Consider the following 17,979-nt stretch of genomic DNA (forward strand, 5'->3'; position numbering starts at 1 on the left):
TAGTAAGTGCAACAGTTGGTCTGTCTTATCTCTGTAGCTTCACTGTATGCCTGATTGGCCCAACTTCTTTTCTAAAGTACATACGTTTGCTGAATAGCATTTTTTTTCTAATTACACACAGTTTTCGACATTCATTTTTGTAAATTTTGAGTTCCAAATTTTCCTCCCTTCTCCCTTGCTCTCCCACCTCCCCCAAAACAGCAAGTAATCTGATATAGATTATACATGTACAATCATGTTAGACATATAAAGTAATAGGTTTGGAAAAGCATGCAGGTTCAGAAAGAAGAAAGGAAGGAAGGAAGGAAAGAAGGAGGAAGGAAAGAAGAGAGGGAGGAAGGAGGGAAGGAAGGAGGAAAGAAGAAAAAAAAGAATAGAGAAAAAGAAAGGGAGGAATAATCAGATCTATGCATTGAGAAGATTAATCTAGCAATGGTACAGAGGATAGATTAGAAGGGAAAAGATAAAATAAAAAGACCTTCTGGGAAATTATTCCAGTAGTAGAAGTGTGAACCAGTGGTTAGCAAAAGAAATGACAAGAGAGGAACTCAGCTTGTGGCTGGAAGAATGGTGAGGACATTAGTGAAAATTATGAAGTCAGGAGGAGGAGCCAATTTCAGGAAGATGATCCATTAGGATATCATGAATCTAAGACGGCATCCAGGCAATCCAAGCAGGTAGTTGGAAATGTAAGTGGACATGTCATATCCACCCCAGAGCGCTTCTTAAAACTGTGAGTTCCGACCCCATATGGTGTCTAAGGTTACCCTTATCCACTGTCTGCTTTGAAGCTTTAAGCCTTCATAATAATAATTTGATTTATCACAAAATAAATACCTATATCCCATGGAGAGTGAGGTTTTCTGACATTAAAAATGTGTGGGCATTTGTAAAAAGTCATAATATGTATGCCTCATTACACTCCCCTGTGGGCCACACCGCCTCCGGGTCAGTGGGACAAGAAAGGGGCATGGGGAATATTTGGTAAACAATTATATTATCCTATTGATATTTTCATGCTCATATGCATGACAAATTCTGGAATTTATTTCCTTTCATACTGAATGGGGGCATAGGAAGGTTTACTGAAAATTAAGATGTATTGGGACCAAAAATGTTGGGGACCCTTGTCCTAGGTGCTATGATCTCATCCACTCCTAGTCCAAGTTATGCTGCTCCCCAATGTCCCCTCCCTAATTCCCAGATCTAGGTAACTGCTCTCTTCTAATCGAAGGATTTCCTGAAGCCAAGTCTTGTTGCCTTTTGACATGTGGTTCTAAAGTCTTCCTCCTTTACCTTGGGTGGAGGGGAGGTAGGGGAGAACACTTCCTTTTCTATTATTATGTCCACTCACAAGGAGTATGGAAGTGTCTCCAAATATCTTCTGGAAGAACCTAGCTATGCCTGCTCCTGGTTCCTCTTCCTGGGCAGAGTTTCACCTTATCTCCAGTTGATTCGAAAATGTGCAGGAATAGTGAGCCTGAAAGACCTTGAGCTTTCTTCTTCCTATCCCCTACCCCCAGAGTTGGAGGAGGCCCATCAGAAGTGCCCGCCTTGGTGGTACAAGTGTGCCCATACATTGTTGGTGTGGAATTGCTGTACTCCATGGGTGAAGTTAAAGAAGATTTTACTCCTGATTGTCACGGACCCCTTTGTGGACCTGGGCATCACCATCTGCATTGTGCTCAACACAGTCTTCATGGCCATGGAGCATTACCCCATGACTCCCCAGTTTGAGCATGTGCTCACTGTGGGCAACCTGGTACAGAAGGGGATAAGGGGATGGAGGGATTTCTATGGAGAAAGGGAACAGAAGGATAGATGGATGTGGTGAATTTTTGAGTGTATGTAGGGGAGCATTGGGGGGAAGTCTGTGGGTGAATAGAAGGATGAATGAATAAATAAATGAATGAATAGCGAAGCATTCAGTAAGTGCTCACTATGAGCAAAGCACTGTGTTAAATATTGGGGGTACAAATGAAAAAGCAAGATAGTTCCTGTTCTCAAGGAGTGCCCATTCTAAATGAGAGAAGGTTAAACCAGATGGCTGAGGTCCCTTCTAGCTCTGAATCTATGATCTTTAATGGGGGGGATTACCCATGGAAAAATTTTTAGCTGCAAGTCAAAGGAAAAGACCAAGTGGTCCTTAGGGTGCAGATGGCAAGACCTTTTATTTAGAGTCATTTCCACTGAGAAATCCATATCTGCTCCTGACACTGAATCATTTGACAATGCTGAGGATTTTAGTGGTGAGAACTTTTTTTTACTGGGTTTTCAGGAAGTGTATCCCCCTTAAGGGATATAGCTAAATAACACAGTGGATACTGGAGTCAGGAAGACTCATCTTTCTGAGCTCAAATCTGGCTTCAGACACTAGCTGGGTGACCCTAGGCAAGTCACTTCACTCTGTTTGCCTCAGTTTCCTCATCTGTAAAATGAGCTGGAGAAGGAAATGGCAATCCACTCCAGTATCTTTGCCAAGAAAACCCCAAGTAAGGTCAAAAAGAGTCATCTGACTGAAACGACTAAACAACAACAACCCTTCTTAGGAGATGGACCCTGCAGTACCTGAAGGAGTTTCTAGGCCAGTCTCCATGTCTTCTCTGGAGGAAGGCTACAGGGGTCTGGCTTTAAGCAGAACTGGGATGAGGGGACAAGGTGGGAGGGAGTTTCTATTCCCTGGGCTCTTGGGTTTACCTGGCCATTACTGGCATGTGTAGTAGAGATGGCTCTGCTTTCTGTCATCCCTGTGGATGGTCATATGGATCTTGGGCAAAGTCACTTCTTTTAGGACTTCAGTTTCCTCATCTCTAAAGTGAGGGGGTTAGATTAACTAGCTGATTTCTGAGGTACTTCCTAGCTCTGAACCTCCAAGCCACCTCTGAAGGTGTCTGGAGGATGTCTGTGATTGTACAGATGATGGTATGGGTATGTGGATGTCTGTGGGAATGTCCTGAGGAAGTATCTGGAGGTATATATAGCCATTGAGGGTTCCTGCAGATATGTGGGCAATCTAAGTCACTGAGAGTACAATGGGTCTTTGTTGCTAGCCTGTCTTGGAGAAGGGGATCCATATTCCAGCATCCTGGTCCCTTCCTGGAATGGGATACAGAGGACAAATGATATACAGTGTGACTATGGAACATATAGATTCCCAGAATGAGGGATATGAGGGTCTAGGAATTATTGGGTTCCAGAGTCTCCTGTTTTTCCACTCTCTGGTCCTAAGGTTTCCAGGCTTGCCTGCCTGCCAGTCTGCCCCAGTTTCCCTTCCCCACTCTCCCTCTCTATTGTTGACATGCACTGATCTCTATGCTTATCCCCTCACCATTAGAAGCATTAGCACCTCATTCCCAGCCCTTGCTGGGAGCCAGGCCCAGACAAAGGGAAGCTGAGCCTACTCTGGTCCTTGCTTTAGCTCCTACCACAGTGGATTTGGGGAGGGATGGGTCCTGAGAAACCTCCTATGTGGGGAGGCCAGAGATACCAAGAAAGAATGGGAATCGGGCCTGGACCTAGAGTAAAACCCTAAAGATAAGGGCCTCACGGGTGAGAGCTGGGGTATAGATGGAAGGACAAGCAGGGGCACTGGGACAGGCAAAGGGGTCCTGAGGAATTTCTATCCAGAGACACAGAATCAGGTCTGGAAGCGGGTTTTCCCTTTCATTAAGCCACACAGCTGCTCTAGGGTGTGTTCCCCTGACTGGTCCCTGGACCTTTGCTGTTTTCTGTGGTCTAGGCACCTGCTGTGCCCAAAGAAGACCTCCAAGAGAAGGCTTCAGCATATGCCTGAGGAAGGTGGGGAAAGAGGCCCTTCTGAGGGCCTGTCTGTGTCCAAGGGTTAGGGCTTGAGCCCTCTCCCCGCTATGGCTCGAATAGGTCCTCTCCCCCTAAACAGCTCAAATCCCAGTATCAGGATTAGATATCTAATTGACACCCACAGGGACCAAGCCACCTGGTCCCCTTAATAAAAGGATTTGTTCTATAAAACTTGGACTCAGTCAAAAGTCTTCACTCAATGACCTAGAAGGCCACGTGTGGCCTTGAGGCTGCAGGTTCCACACCCCTGCACCAGGGCTTTTGAAAAAGGTGGGTCTCATCTATGTTCCACTCCACCCTAGAGGGAACCCTCTCCCCAACCTATCTCCCAAATTCCACCTCTGGCACACAGTCAGCAGCACCTAAAGTTTAATCAGGAAAAGAATTCTTTGGGTCCATGCCAGATTTTCTTTGTGTACTTTGCACATAATGAGTGCTTAATCAGTGCTTGTTGATTTTGGCACAGGCAGGGTGCAGAGGCCTCTGGGGCTGTTCCCATCTCTGTTCTGTTGTCACTGTTTCCTTCTAAGCCCAGGGAATAGATTGCTGCTGAGGCTCACACCTAGGGTTCCCTTCTCTGATGCCCTGCTGTTCTCTAGAAACTGTAAGGAGGGGGAAAGGGAAAGAAAGGGAATAAGCATTTATACGGCACTTACTGTGTGCCAGATACTGTGATACGTACTATACAAATATTATCCTATTGGATCCTCACAACCCTGGGAGGCAGGTGCTATTATTACTCTCATTTTACAGTTGAGGAAACTGAGGCAGACAAAAGTTAAGTGACTTGCCCAGGGTCACACAGTTGGTAAATGTCTGAGACAGGATTTGAACTCGATTTTTTTTCTGATTCCAAGCTCAATGCATCATCAGTTACTGATGTGCACAGCCCTGGGCCCCCTTTCTTGACCCCTAATTGTTGTTCAGAAGCTGTAAGGGGAGAATTCCAAGAGAGGAGGCTTGGAAGAGGGATTCCCAGCAGCCACATGGAAGGGAAGGGATGAATGAAGGGGAAAAGATTAGGATCCAGTGATGACTGATTATTCTCACCAGGTCTTCACAGGCATCTTCACCGCAGAGATGGTGCTGAAGCTGATTGCAATGGATCCCTATGAGTACTTCCAGCAGGGCTGGAACATCTTTGACAGTTTTATTGTCACCCTGAGCCTGGTGGAACTGGGGCTAGCCAACGTGCAAGGGCTCTCTGTGCTTCGATCCTTCCGCTTGGTACGTGCTTAGCCTAAGGGCCACCAGCAGTCCCCTTCTCTCGTTATACTGGGGACCCCTGGGGTTGAGAATCATGTCTTCTTTCTTGGACTGGAAGCTCCCTGAAGGCAGGCACTGTGTCTCCTACATCAGGCTGAGTGCTCCCTAAGGTCTGGAACAGTGACTCCCCCATTGTACTGGGAACACCTAATGTTGGTAGTCATGCCTTCCTTATTGGCCTGGGAGCTTCCTGAGGGCAGGGATTATGTCTCACCCAGCAGGATGATGAACTCTACAAAAGCTGGCACAATGTCTCCCCCATCCCCATCATCATTATTGTCATATAGCCACACTAATTTTTAAAATCCAGGTGGCTCAATGGACAAAGTGGTGGTCCTGGAATCAGAAAGACTGATCTTCATGTGTTTAAATCCAACCTGAGACACTTACTGACTGTGTGGCCCTTGGCACATCATTTAACTCTGTTTGCCTCAGTTTCCTCATTTATAAAATGAACTGGAGAAGGGGGCCTTCTCTGCCAAAAAGACCTCAAATGGGGTCACAAAGATTCAGACCTGACTGGAAAATGACTCAACAACTTCTCTATCCATTGTGCCACGTGACTGCCTAATATACACAGCATTGTATTAAACCCAAGGGAAACTACAATAATTATAACACACTGCCTGCCCATATAGAACTTAAAATCTAACACGGGGCATATGATGCAAATATTCAATACTGTGTGATATATTATTATAGAAGTATATAATAACTATAGTGATAAATAAAATATAATAAGACCACAAAGAAGTCCAAAGTCTTATTGGAGGTCAGATTATTTCTGAACAGGAGGGAGAATCAGGGCAGGCTTTCTGGAAGAGGTATCATTTGAGATGGGTTTTGAGGGATGGATAAGATTTCAAAAGTTAGAAACAGACTATTCTTAGGATTGAAATTGATATAAGCAAAGACAATAGAGATGGAAGGTACATTGTCCCATCTCTGTGTCTACACAGATTCCCACGTAATAGTAAGTATTCTAGTATGGATGGATTATAGCACACATGGAAGAGAGAAATGTGAAATAAGATTGAAAAAGTGGCTAGACAAAAGTCTTTGATGCTAGCCTGAGGAGTCTGAATTTTATTTAGTAGGCAATAGGGAGAAACTGGAAGGGTTTTGAACATGGGACTGACATGATCAGATATATCATAATGGAAGATTGGAGAAGAAAGAACCTGTAGTTTGGGAGACAGTGGGAGACTGCTAATCACAGTCAGAAGCTGGTCAGGAAGCCATTTTCTAGGGCAATGGCTATGGGAATAAAAAAGAAAGGGACAGATTAAAGTGATATTATAAGAGACAGAATCTACTGGACTTGGTAACTGGACATAGATTATGAATTCCTCAAGGGCAGGGACTGTCTTTTGTTTTCTTTGAATCCCAAGCCTTTAGCACAGTGCCTGCACCTAGCAGACACTTAGTAAATGTTCATGTAAATATTAATAATAATATTAATAATTAATAACAAATGTTAATGTAAATGATGTTAATTGACTGACTGACATAGGACTTGAAAGAGAGGGAAGAGTTAAGGACAGCAATAAGATTTAAATCTAGGTGAGTGGTGGTGCCATTGGAAGAAATAAGAGAATCAGGGTCCATCTGGAGTGGAAAGATGATCATTTCTGTTATGAGTATGCTGAGTTTGAGGATTCATCAGACTGAAATCCAAATTCTTGGGACATAAAACTTGCATAAACTTGATAATGGGCAGGGAGGTGATGAAATGGATAAGACATAGGGCCTACCATCAGGAAGACTCCTCTTCCTGAGTTCAAATCCAGCCTAAGACACTTACTAGCTGTGTGACCCGGGGCAATATCATTTGCCTTAATTTCCTACTTTGTAAAATGAGCTAGAGAAGGAAATGGCAAACTACTCCAAGGTCTTTGCCAAGAAAACCCCAAATAGGGTCACAAAGAAAAGGACATAACTGAAATAACTTGGTAATCATTCAGTCTCTTTGGACCTTGGTTTCCTTTTCCATAAAAAAAAAAGGGACTGGATTATATTATCTTTAAGGTCCCATCCAGTTTAAATCCTAGGATAACTGGTTAATAACAGGACTTGAACTCAAATCCCTTTGACCCCTCTCCCACCCCATCTTGATACTCTTTCCCACTCCCATCAGTACAGGAATTCCCAGGGGATGGGGACATATGGTTTCCCATAGGCAAGAAGGGTGTATGTTCTATCAAACTAGGAGTTCATCAAAGATGGCCCTATTTCTTCCCTACAGTTCAAGATGGGGGATCATCTTAATAAACAAGGTTCATCTTTTATGTTTTCATTAATCCATTCCCTATCCCCAGATGAGAGTCTTCAAACTGGCCAAGTCCTGGCCCACATTGAATATGCTCATCAAGATCATTGGCAATTCCGTGGGGGCCTTGGGAAACTTGACGCTGGTGTTGGCCATCATCGTCTTCATCTTTGCCGTGGTGGGCATGCAGCTCTTTGGAAAAAGCTATAAGGAGTGCGTGTGTAAGATTAATTCTAGCTGCAGCCTGCCCCGCTGGCACATGCATGACTTCTTCCACTCCTTCCTCATCGTCTTCCGAATCCTGTGTGGCGAATGGATCGAGACCATGTGGGATTGTATGGAGGTGGCCGGTCAGCCTATGTGTCTCACCGTCTTTCTCATGGTCATGGTCATTGGGAACCTTGTGGTGAGTAAGGGGAAAAGGAAGGAAGGAAGGGAAGAGCCCCTAGCTCCTACACTCCCACAAGATCATAGAGGTAGAAAGGACATCAGAGATCATTTATCTGGTTCAGCTGGGCTCATTTAATGGAAGAGAATGAGAATTTGAGGAAAATATGACCTGTTAAATGACTGACATCCAGGTTTCTTGACTCCCAGTCCAGAGTTCCTTTTGCTATGTTGTGCTGCCTCTTATCAAACACATCCTCATCCTCCCAGTTTCCCTCACCTTGTTATCCCAATGAGAACCTGGACATGGGTCAAAATGAACTGCTCTCTTCCCAAGCTCCATCTGTTCCCTATGAGTCAGGGTTTGGTATGTAGTGTTGTTTGGGGAAGGCAGCAAAGGGATGGTTGGAAGAGGGAAGGGAATATGGTGAGAGTTGGGGCACATTGTCCAGCTAACCAATATTTTATTGGTGACGTGTGGAGAGGAGACTTCTTCCTCCCAACCCCGGAGGCATACCTTACCCAGAGTGATGGCACAACAGTCATCCCCACAACCCCACTGGGAGTTCTGGACAACCTAGCAGAGCAGACAGACACACTTAGGTACTAGTCCCATGGGGAAAAGTAAGGCACCCAACTCCTGCTGTCTGCTATGCCTTGCCACGTGCTGTATGCCCAGCTGGCCTTGGGTGATGGTGGTGGTGGAGGGGATCATTCCACATGTGTGAAATTCTTGGGTTGCTGGGTCAGCATCTTTCAAATGCCTGATTGCTGGGTGGGGAGAGGGAGAAGGAGATACCCCTGGGGGAAAACGAAAGGAGAGAGGAGGTGAAGCCAGGCCCCTGAAGGCAATAGGGAAGAGGAACCTTTAGGTTGGTTCTAGAAGGCAGGCAATGCCTTGAAAGGAATACAGAGAAAGAAATTTAACCAGTGTTTGTGTTATGGAGGGGGAGGAAGGGGAAAGAAAGAGGGCTCTCATGACAACGATAATAGCTAGAACTTGCATAGCATTTGTTCTTATAGGTTATTTCATTTAATCTTCCCAATAACCCTATGAAGTAGGTATAATTATTATCCCCATTTTAAAGATGAGAAAATGAAGGCTGAGATAAATACCAAGGAAGTGTTTGTGGAAGGATTTGAGCTCAGATCTTTCTGGTTCTTAGTCCACCAGTAACCTATGCCTCACTTTGACTCTAAAAATCTCTGACTATCCTAACAGGGCAACTAGGCTCAGTGGATAGAGTGCAGGTCTTGGGGTCAGGAAGACCTAAGTTCAAATCTGACCTCAGATACTTAGTGTGTGACCCTTGACAAGTCCCTCCATCCCTGTTTGCCTAAATTTCCTCATGGGTAAAATGAAGATAATAGCATTTATTTCCCGAGGTTGTTGGAAGGATTGAGAGGTGATCATTGTCAAGTGCTTTGAACAGTACCTGGCATTGTATAAATGTTAACTATCATTATTAATAGTATTACTGTCATTACTATTGTTGGGGAGAGACTCTGGCAGCAGGTGCAAGCATTGTCTTCCCCTTCAAGACCTTGGGAACTGATCTCTGCTCCTCTTCCTATGTCTTCATCTGCCTCCCAGAAAGAGGAGTGTTTGAAGTGAAGGTTTGGGGGGATGTATTATCTGGATCTGGAATTTCTGGAATTCAGAGAACTCTCAATAAGGCGATTGCTTCTACCAATGTAAATCAGCAACTATTCTGCAATTTATAGCGTTAAAGGGTTGCTTGGGGGAACTCACCCGTGACTTACTCAGGGTCACACAGCCAATATATCTGAAGCAATCCTTGAAGGCAGATTTTTCAAGACGCCAACACTGCAGTACCAGGAGGGTTAGGGTGTGAATGAGGACAGATTCACAGATCTACAGAGCAGGAACTGGACTCAAAGGTTATCTAGTGTGACACTCTCATTTTATGGATGAGAAAACAGAACCCCAGGGAGACTATGATTTGCCCAGGAACATGTAAGTAGTAAGCTTCCAAAGTAAGATTCGAACCCAGTTCCTCTGACTCCAGAGTCAGTCCTTTGTCCACTGCACCATGCTGGGCAGTGTGTAGATTTGTGCCTCTATTTGTCAGAGCACACGTCTGCGTATATGTGTTGGTCTTCATAGAATCATAGGATGTAGGGCTGAACAAGAGATGACAGAAATAGTCTGATCTCACCAGAGACCAGTTGAAAGAGCTAGTCATGTTTAATGTGGAGAAGAGAAGACTCCAGGGGAATGAATGCAAACATTCAAGGGGCTGTCATGGTGAACAGAAGAGTAGATATCTTCAGTCTGACCCTGGTGGCAGAAACAAAAGGCTTGGAAATTGCAAAAAGGAAACTTTAGAGTAGAAGGCAAGGAAAAGTTCAACATAATTTTGCTGGCCAAAATGGAATGGTCTGTTTCTGGAGGTGGTGGACCCTTCCACTTTGGAGATTTTCAAGCAGAGACTGAATGACTACTTGTTGAATGCATTGTGACAGGGATTCCATTCTTGTGTGGATTGAATTAGGACAGCTAGGTGGCTTGGTGAAAGAGTGTGGGGCCTGGAGTCAGGAATACTCACTCATCTTCATGAGTTCAAATCTAGTCTCAGACATGTATTAGCTCTGTGATTCTAGCCAAGTCATTTAACCTTGTCTGCCTCAGTTTCCTCATCTGGAAAATGAGTTGGAGAAGGAAATGGCAAACCACTCTAGTATCTTTGTCAATAAAAACCCTAAATAGGGTCACAAAGAGTAGGACAAGACTGAAAATGACAGAACAAAAATGGATTAAATTAGGTTCCTGCTGAGGCCCCTTCCTACCCTCAAGTTCTGTGACATAGTCCAACACTCAGCATTTTACAGATGAGGAAACTGAGGCTGTTGGAGATTAAGACACTTGTCTAAGGTCACACTAAAGGGATATTAGCCCTACGTTATTTTCACTGTACTACACGGTCAATTAATCAGGGTCAGGCTTTACTGGAGCTGTATAATATGCATATTATGTGGGCACAGTGTTTGCCAACCAGTGGTGCACTGTGTGATCTAGATCTGGGTGTACTTGCGTATTGATATATGTCATAATAACAATAATGGTTAACACTTACGTAGTACCCACTCTAAGCCAGGCAGTGCGCTAAACACTTGACAAATATTGCGTTTGATCTTTACAACAACTCTGGGAAGTAGGTATTATTATTCCCATTTTACCAGGATTGTGTACATTTCTGCTATGCCTGTGTCTTGTCTTTATGAATGTGAGTTGTTTAGGTGGGAGGGAGGAGAAAGGAAAGAGGCCATGATGCCTATGATGCAATCCTATCTAATCCAGCAATCATTTAAGGCCTTCTTAGGTGCAAGGCATTGTGCTGGGCACTGAGAAAAATAAAAAACAGGAATGATCTGGGATGATACAACATGCACTGGGCGTGTATATATGTAGGCATTTTATGTGCATCGGGGCAGGAAGGAGATATATTGGCAAGAGTGGCGACTCTGTCTGGCCTAAGCGTTGAGGAAACTCCCAAGAGCACACCTCCCCGTGCCAATGCTCTCACAGTCCCCTTCTGTTCTAGCCTTTCAGTTCAGGAGTCTCACATGTTGAAGGACAGGACAGGGGCATTGTGATGACTGAGCTACTGTGCTCTCCCATCCCCCACCCCTTCTCCAGGATGGAGCATCTCTCCAGGAGGGGGTGGGGAACAGGTGTGTGTCTGGAGGGAAATATGCCAGCAGCTGTAGGGACCCAGTGCCCCCCCCCCAACTTCCCCCTCTCTGTGTCTACTGTCATTTCCTTTGGGTTATTATGGGAGGAAGAGAGGAAGTAACTCAGGGTGACACAGTAACCCTGCCCAGTCCCTGGCCCTGCAGCAGCCCCCAGTGTGAGAACAGTTCTTTTCAATCACACTCTACTCACCCACCCCCAACCTGCTACACACACACACACACACGCGCGCGCGCGCGCACACACACACACACACACACACACACACACACACACACACACACACATGCACACCCTGACTGAAGCAGCTATTTCTGTACCAAGGCAGGAGCCGTGCGCAAACCCTGCTGACCCAGAGAGCAGCTAATTCCCATCTCATATGTGCTTCTGGCAACTGGTGGCCACTCCACCCCCTACCCCAGCCCCCTGCTCTCCCCTTCTTGACAGCTGGGAGCCCTGATTTTGCCTGCCCCACAGGAACAAAGACATCAAGGGAGATGGGCAGGGAAAGATAGGGGCGGAGAGCAGGGGCAGGGGAGGGGAAGGACAGGGACTAGGGCCAGAGAAGGAAGGGGCAGAGACACAGGGCAATGAAGGAGGGGATACAGACATGGGGCAGAGGCAGAGGCAAGGAGGGAAAGGGGCAAAGAGAAGGGGCAGGGAAAGAGAGGGGCAGAGACCAGAGGCAGAAACAAGGGAGAGGGGCAGAGATGAGAGATAGAGGCAGGGAACGATAGAGGCAGAGACAAGGAAGAGGGACAGAGACAAGGAGAAGAGCAAGATAGGGACAGAGATAAGAAACTGTGGTCAGAAGAGGACAGGGTTACAGACAAGGGACAGAGAGAGAAGGCGGAGGAGACAAGGGGCAGGGGATAGGGAAGGTTAGGGCAGAGACAAAAGGACAGAGCAGTAGAGGAGAAGAGCCAGGGGCAAGAAAGGACAGAGAAGGTGAAAGTGCAAGAGGGAGGATGGAGTTAACTGTCCAGATCTAGAGGGAAGCAGAGGGAAATTCCTACCAGAAACTGAGTCCACCTAAATCTGTCTCTGTAGCCCATTGCTCTTAGCTCTGCCCTATACAGAGAAGCAAAATTAATCTAAAACCTTCTTACTGTGACAGCCTTTAAAACTCTTGAAGTTAGCTTATGCCCTGCCTATGCCTCTTCTATAGGCTAACCATCTCTGCTTCTTTCAGTTGATCCCCATACTGCCCAGGTCATGACCTTTGCCATCTAAGTCTCCCCTCTTTGCATGACCTCACGCCTATCAATGTCCTTCTTAAAACATGGCTTCCCACACTTGAACACAACTCTCTGATTAGCGTATAACAGGACCGTCCCCTCCTTGGCCTGGACTCTATTCTTCTTAATGCAGTCTAAAACGGAATGAGGTTGTTTTGTTTTGCCACTGTATTACACTGTTGACGTATAGTAAGATTTCAGTCTGCTAAAAACCAAAACCCAAAACAACCTCAGATCTTTTGCAGAGCAAAAACTATTTAGTTAGGAATTGATGAGGAAAGGAAAGGAGAAAAAGCCTTCAGAGTATGGCAATGAACTAAACAAAGGTACCGAAGGATTCAGGGCAGAGTTAACAAACTGACTTAGCCAAAGCAGAGGGTCTGAGTCAGGGCATAATAGGAGGGTCATCCTGGGACACGGAATGTCAAGATCATGCCTAGGGGGTGCAGGACTCAGGACAAAACACATATTGTATACCACCCCTACAGGCCTCGATCAATATACCCAGATGAAAACTTATTTAATCAACTTCAAGGATGCTCTAAAGGGTGTGTGGGGTGGGTGGTGGTGGTGGTTACCTTCAGCCCACCACAATTCCCTCCCCCTTCTCCTTTATATGCTTTTGCTCTCTTTCAGTCATGTTAGATACTTCATGACCCCTTTGGGGGTTTTCTGGGCAAAGATATTGGAGTAGTTTACCATTTCCTTGTCCAGCTCATTTTGCAAATGAGGAAACTGAGGCAAACAGGGTTAAGTGACTTGCCCAGAGTCACATAGCTAGTCTAAGGCCAAATTTGAACTCAGATCCTCCTGACTCCAGGGCCAGTGCTCTATCCATTGCACCACCTAGTTTCCTCTCCTGGTCTAGAAATATTGAGAGATTAACTTGCCCAGGGCCATACAACCAGTGTCTATCAAAGGTGATAATGGGGTGCTTACATGGACCCCAATTCTAAAATCACATTTCTCTCTAAGACTACATTTCTCCCCAGCCTCAAAACACTATCCCAGGCAGTTTCTCCCCAGTCCAAGTACAGTCTGTCCCAGCAAAACCTTTATCTCTCTTCCTGATACAACAGCCAGCTAGAATTTACTAGTTTGAATCAGCTGTGTGCTGGCTGAACTGTCTGTGTACTGGGTCATAATGACCTTTACTGCTCACTAAGCAATCATATGTATCCTAGGCTAAAGTGTATGTATACACTCCCTTACGTTTATCTTGTCAAACAAGACATTGATGAGAGCAGCCTGAAATTCCTTAGTCCTGACCAATAGTTGACTTAGTGAGTTTCAGGCCTAAAACCACACTTCCATGTAGCCATGCCTTGGGCTATTTCCCGATGAACTCTGGGTAAAATACCTGCTCAGTAGATACTAAAATTGCATGCTCCTTTAAGAACTAACCACTCCTTAACCAGTCCCTAATCCTGCCCTGAATCACCTAGGCAGCATATTTGGCACATGTCTTACTATAAAATATGCTATATAAACTTTAACTGTACTCCTCTAAGTTTGCGGTTTCCCTAAGAACTCTTGCCCGCTGAAAAGTATAATAAATCTTTATCACCCTGACCTTAAGAATGCTTGGGTCTGTGAATTCTTTTCCAGATGGCACACACAGGAAACTCCAGCCTTGGGGTTCCTCTATTTTTCCAGCCCCCATCAGTGTCAGTTGAATCAAGGTCTTCTTAACTTTGAGAATAGCTCTTTATCCACTACACTATATAATCTTTCACCTAAACCTTAACTGTTAGCCCAGTCTCACCAAATGTTTTCCTGAAGCTCTAGCTTCAGTCAGGTAATCTGTGGTAGTCCTCTTACACACACCCAAGAAATGGACGAGGGGTGAGAAAAGAGGAATATATGAATGAGGAATCTTCAGAAGGCTTCCAGACAAGGGGATTGGCTACAGACGTCAGGGTCCTTATAAGGAGGTTGAGGGAAGTAATCTGAAATGAGAGACTCTGCACAGCATAATGGGTAGGGTATCAGACTTAGAATTAGGAAGACTGAGGCTCAGATCTTGCCCCAGATGCTTACTAGCTATGTGACCCTGGACAAGTCACTCAACCTCTGTTTGGAAACTGATTTCCATATAAAGTAAAATGAAGGGACTAGACTCAGGAACTTCTACGGTTTCCTTTCAGTACTAAATCAAACATATCCTCTAATACTAAATCTAATACATTCTTTCTGCTATACCACATTGACTTCTAAAATAAAAACAGAACAGAATACAACTGAAAGGAACAGGGGAAATAGATGTTACCAGACACCTGGGATGAGTTCATGCCACAGCTGGACATGAAATAATAACTCTTTGTTACCACAACTGGATGTGGAATGTTAGCTCTGAGTTTCCTGGCAGCCAAGGCAAAAAAGAAAAAATTGGAGCTAATTTATTTGTTACTCATTGTCTGGTCATAGGATCACAGAATGTTACAGCTGGAAGGGAGAGACCATCTAGTCCAACCTCCTAATTTTATAGAAGGAAATCTGACCACAGGACAGGGAAAGAGACTTGTCTAAGGCTACAAAGTGACTGCTGGGCCATCTCCAGTTGTGCTGATCTATATCTGGCCACTGGACCCAGATGGCTCTGGAGAAGAAAGCAGGGCTGGTGACTCTGCACAGACTCCCTTAAATCCAATTCATTTGCAAGTCATGGTATCATCTTCCTGATGTCATGGCCCTCTTTGAGAACAAAAGACAAACCACACATTGCTTTGTGACTAGCTGGCAGCAAAGCCAGGATTAGAACCCATCTCCTGACTCGACAGGACCATAAGTAGATTTGGCATGAATGAATTCACATTTTCCTATCCTTAAATTCACTTAAAAATTTACTTTATCGTTTTAATTAATAAGCATTTATTTGCTGCTCTTTCCACCTACCCCCATTTAAAAGAAAAAAGGAAAGTAAATCCTTGCAATAATAAAATCAAGTAAGACAAATTCCCATTTCCAAAAATCTATGTCCCATTCTGCACCTTGAGGGCATCACTCCTCTGTCGGGAGTCAGGCAGCCTTCTTCACTGTTTCTTGGAATCATGAATGGTGACTGTACTGTCAGAGTTCTTGAATCTATCACAATTCTTTATCTTTACAATGTTGTTTGTTATATAAATTGTCCTCCTCACTTCATTCTGTGTCAGTTCATACTTCCCAAGTTTCTCTGAAACTGTTCCTTTCATTATTTCTTATGGCACATTAGTATTCCATTACATTCATACATCATAGTTTGTTCAGTCATTCTTGAGTTTGAGGACTATCCCTTTAGTTTCCAGTCTTGTCCTACTGCCAAAAGTATTGCTATAAATATTTTTGTATATATGAGTCCTTTCTTCTTTCTTTGATCTCTTTGGGGTACCATTTTAGGAATGGCATTTTGTTGTTTTAGTGGCTTACCATTTCCTTAACCTGCTTATTTTGCAGATGAGGAAACTGAAACAAACAGGGTTAAGTGACTTGCCAGGGTCACACAGCTAGTAAATGTCTGAGATCAAATTTGAACTCAGGTCGTCCTGACTTCATGCCCAGCGATCTATCCACTACACTACTTAGCTGCCCCAGCGGTGGTATAGCAAGGTAAATGGGAATATATTGTTTATTGACTTTGGAGAAGTTCCAAATTGTGCCAGACCAATTCATAGCTCCTCCAGCAGTGCTTAATATGCCCGTTTTCCTGCAGCCCCTCCAGCACTTCTCATTTTCCATTTTTGTCATCTTTGCCAATCCAAGGGCCATGAAGTAGAAGCTTAGAGTTGCTTTAATTTGCATTTCTCTAATTACTAGTGATTTAGAGGATTTTTCCATGTGACTATTGATAGCTTGAATGTCTTTCTTTGAGAAAACTGCCTCTTCATATCCTTTGACCATTTGTCATTTGGGGGATTCTGGCCCTGAATTCAGGAAGGAATTCATCCCATGGAAACTTCCATAAGAGACAGTGATCAGAATAATGGACAACATCTTCAATTATGCACGAGATATTTGAAATGTTCTTTTCATCCTTTTTTTCTTTTGATTTATTTGGTATTTAATTTTTCCCCAATTACATGAAAAAACAATTTTTAACATTTGTTTTTAAAGTTTGGAGTTCCAAATATCTCTCTCCCTACCCCCCCCCCCATTGAGAAGGTAAATGATTTGTTATAGGTTATATATGTATAGTCATGCAAAGCATATTTCCACATTAGTCATGTTGTAAAAGAAAACATAGACCAAAAAAAAAAAACCCAAGAAAAATAAAGTATGTTATGATCTGTATTCAGACTATATTAGCTTTTTCTCTGGGGTTGTGTAGCATTTTTCATCATGAGTCCTTCAGAGTTGTCTTGGATCACTGTGTTGCTGAGAATAGCTAAGTCATTCAGAGTTGGTCATCTTACAATATTGCTGTTACTAGGTACAATGTTCTCCTAATTCTCATTTCATTTTGCATCAGTTCATGTAAGTCTTTCCAGGTTTTCTAAGAGCATCCTGCTCAGTGTTTCTTATAGCACAATAGTATTCCATCACCATCATATATAACAACTTCTCCAGCCATTCTCCAATTGATGGGCATCTCCTGAATTCCATCCTTTTTAAAAACTGAAGCTATAAGATTAAGCCTATGAAATCACATTAGTGGAAGAGTCAGTGAATGAGACAAAGAATAGATGGTTAGGGAGGCAGGAGGAACATCAAGAAAGCATGTTATAGTAGAACATGAGGTGACAGGGAGGCAAAAAGGAAATTTAAGAAGGAATAGGAGGAACAGCTAGGTGGCGCAATCAATAAAGCACTGGCAGACCTGAGTTCGAGTCCAACCTCAGACACTTGACACTAGTTGTGTGACCTTAGGCAAGTCACTTAAGCCCAAATGCCTCACCTCTCCCCTCAAAAAAAAAAAAAATAGGGAGTAGTCAGTAGTACCAAACATAGAGGGGGTTAAGAGAATAAGAATCAGATTTAGTCAAGGGAGGTGGTTGGCAATCTTCTAAGAGTATAGTAGGTGTAGAATGTTGACAAACAGAGCTGGAACTTCAGGATTTATTCTCTTTTATTGCAAGTGAGGAAATAGAGACCACTCATCCTAGAAATGGAGCCAGGAAAGACAGGAGACAAATAGGACAGGTGTTGTTGGGAATTTTAGGGTCACAGAATGATTGTTTCTTTTAGAAAGTAGCACAGTCTAGTGGGGTGTTGGGCTTGTAATCAAGAGACCTGAGTTCGAATCTCATCTGTGATATTTATAACCTGTGTGAACTTGGATGAACTGCTTTCAACTTACTAAGCCTGAG

At 44.0% G+C, this 17,979-nt stretch overlaps 1 protein-coding gene across 1 annotated transcript in view; it reads left to right on the forward strand.

Annotated features, from left to right (window-relative positions):
* Positions 1-17,979, forward strand: part of SCN4A (sodium voltage-gated channel alpha subunit 4) — a 62,376-nt gene that overhangs the window by 15,469 nt on the left and 28,928 nt on the right. Inside the window, 3 exon segments of the mRNA XM_072645829.1 lie at positions 1,524-1,762; positions 4,873-5,046; positions 7,404-7,760. Coding sequence (XP_072501930.1) covers positions 1,524-1,762; positions 4,873-5,046; positions 7,404-7,760 — 770 coding nt within the window.

The sequence above is a fragment of the Notamacropus eugenii genome, chromosome 2 (assembly GCF_028372415.1).
Source record: "Notamacropus eugenii isolate mMacEug1 chromosome 2, mMacEug1.pri_v2, whole genome shotgun sequence".
Taxonomy (NCBI): domain Eukaryota; kingdom Metazoa; phylum Chordata; class Mammalia; order Diprotodontia; family Macropodidae; genus Notamacropus; species Notamacropus eugenii.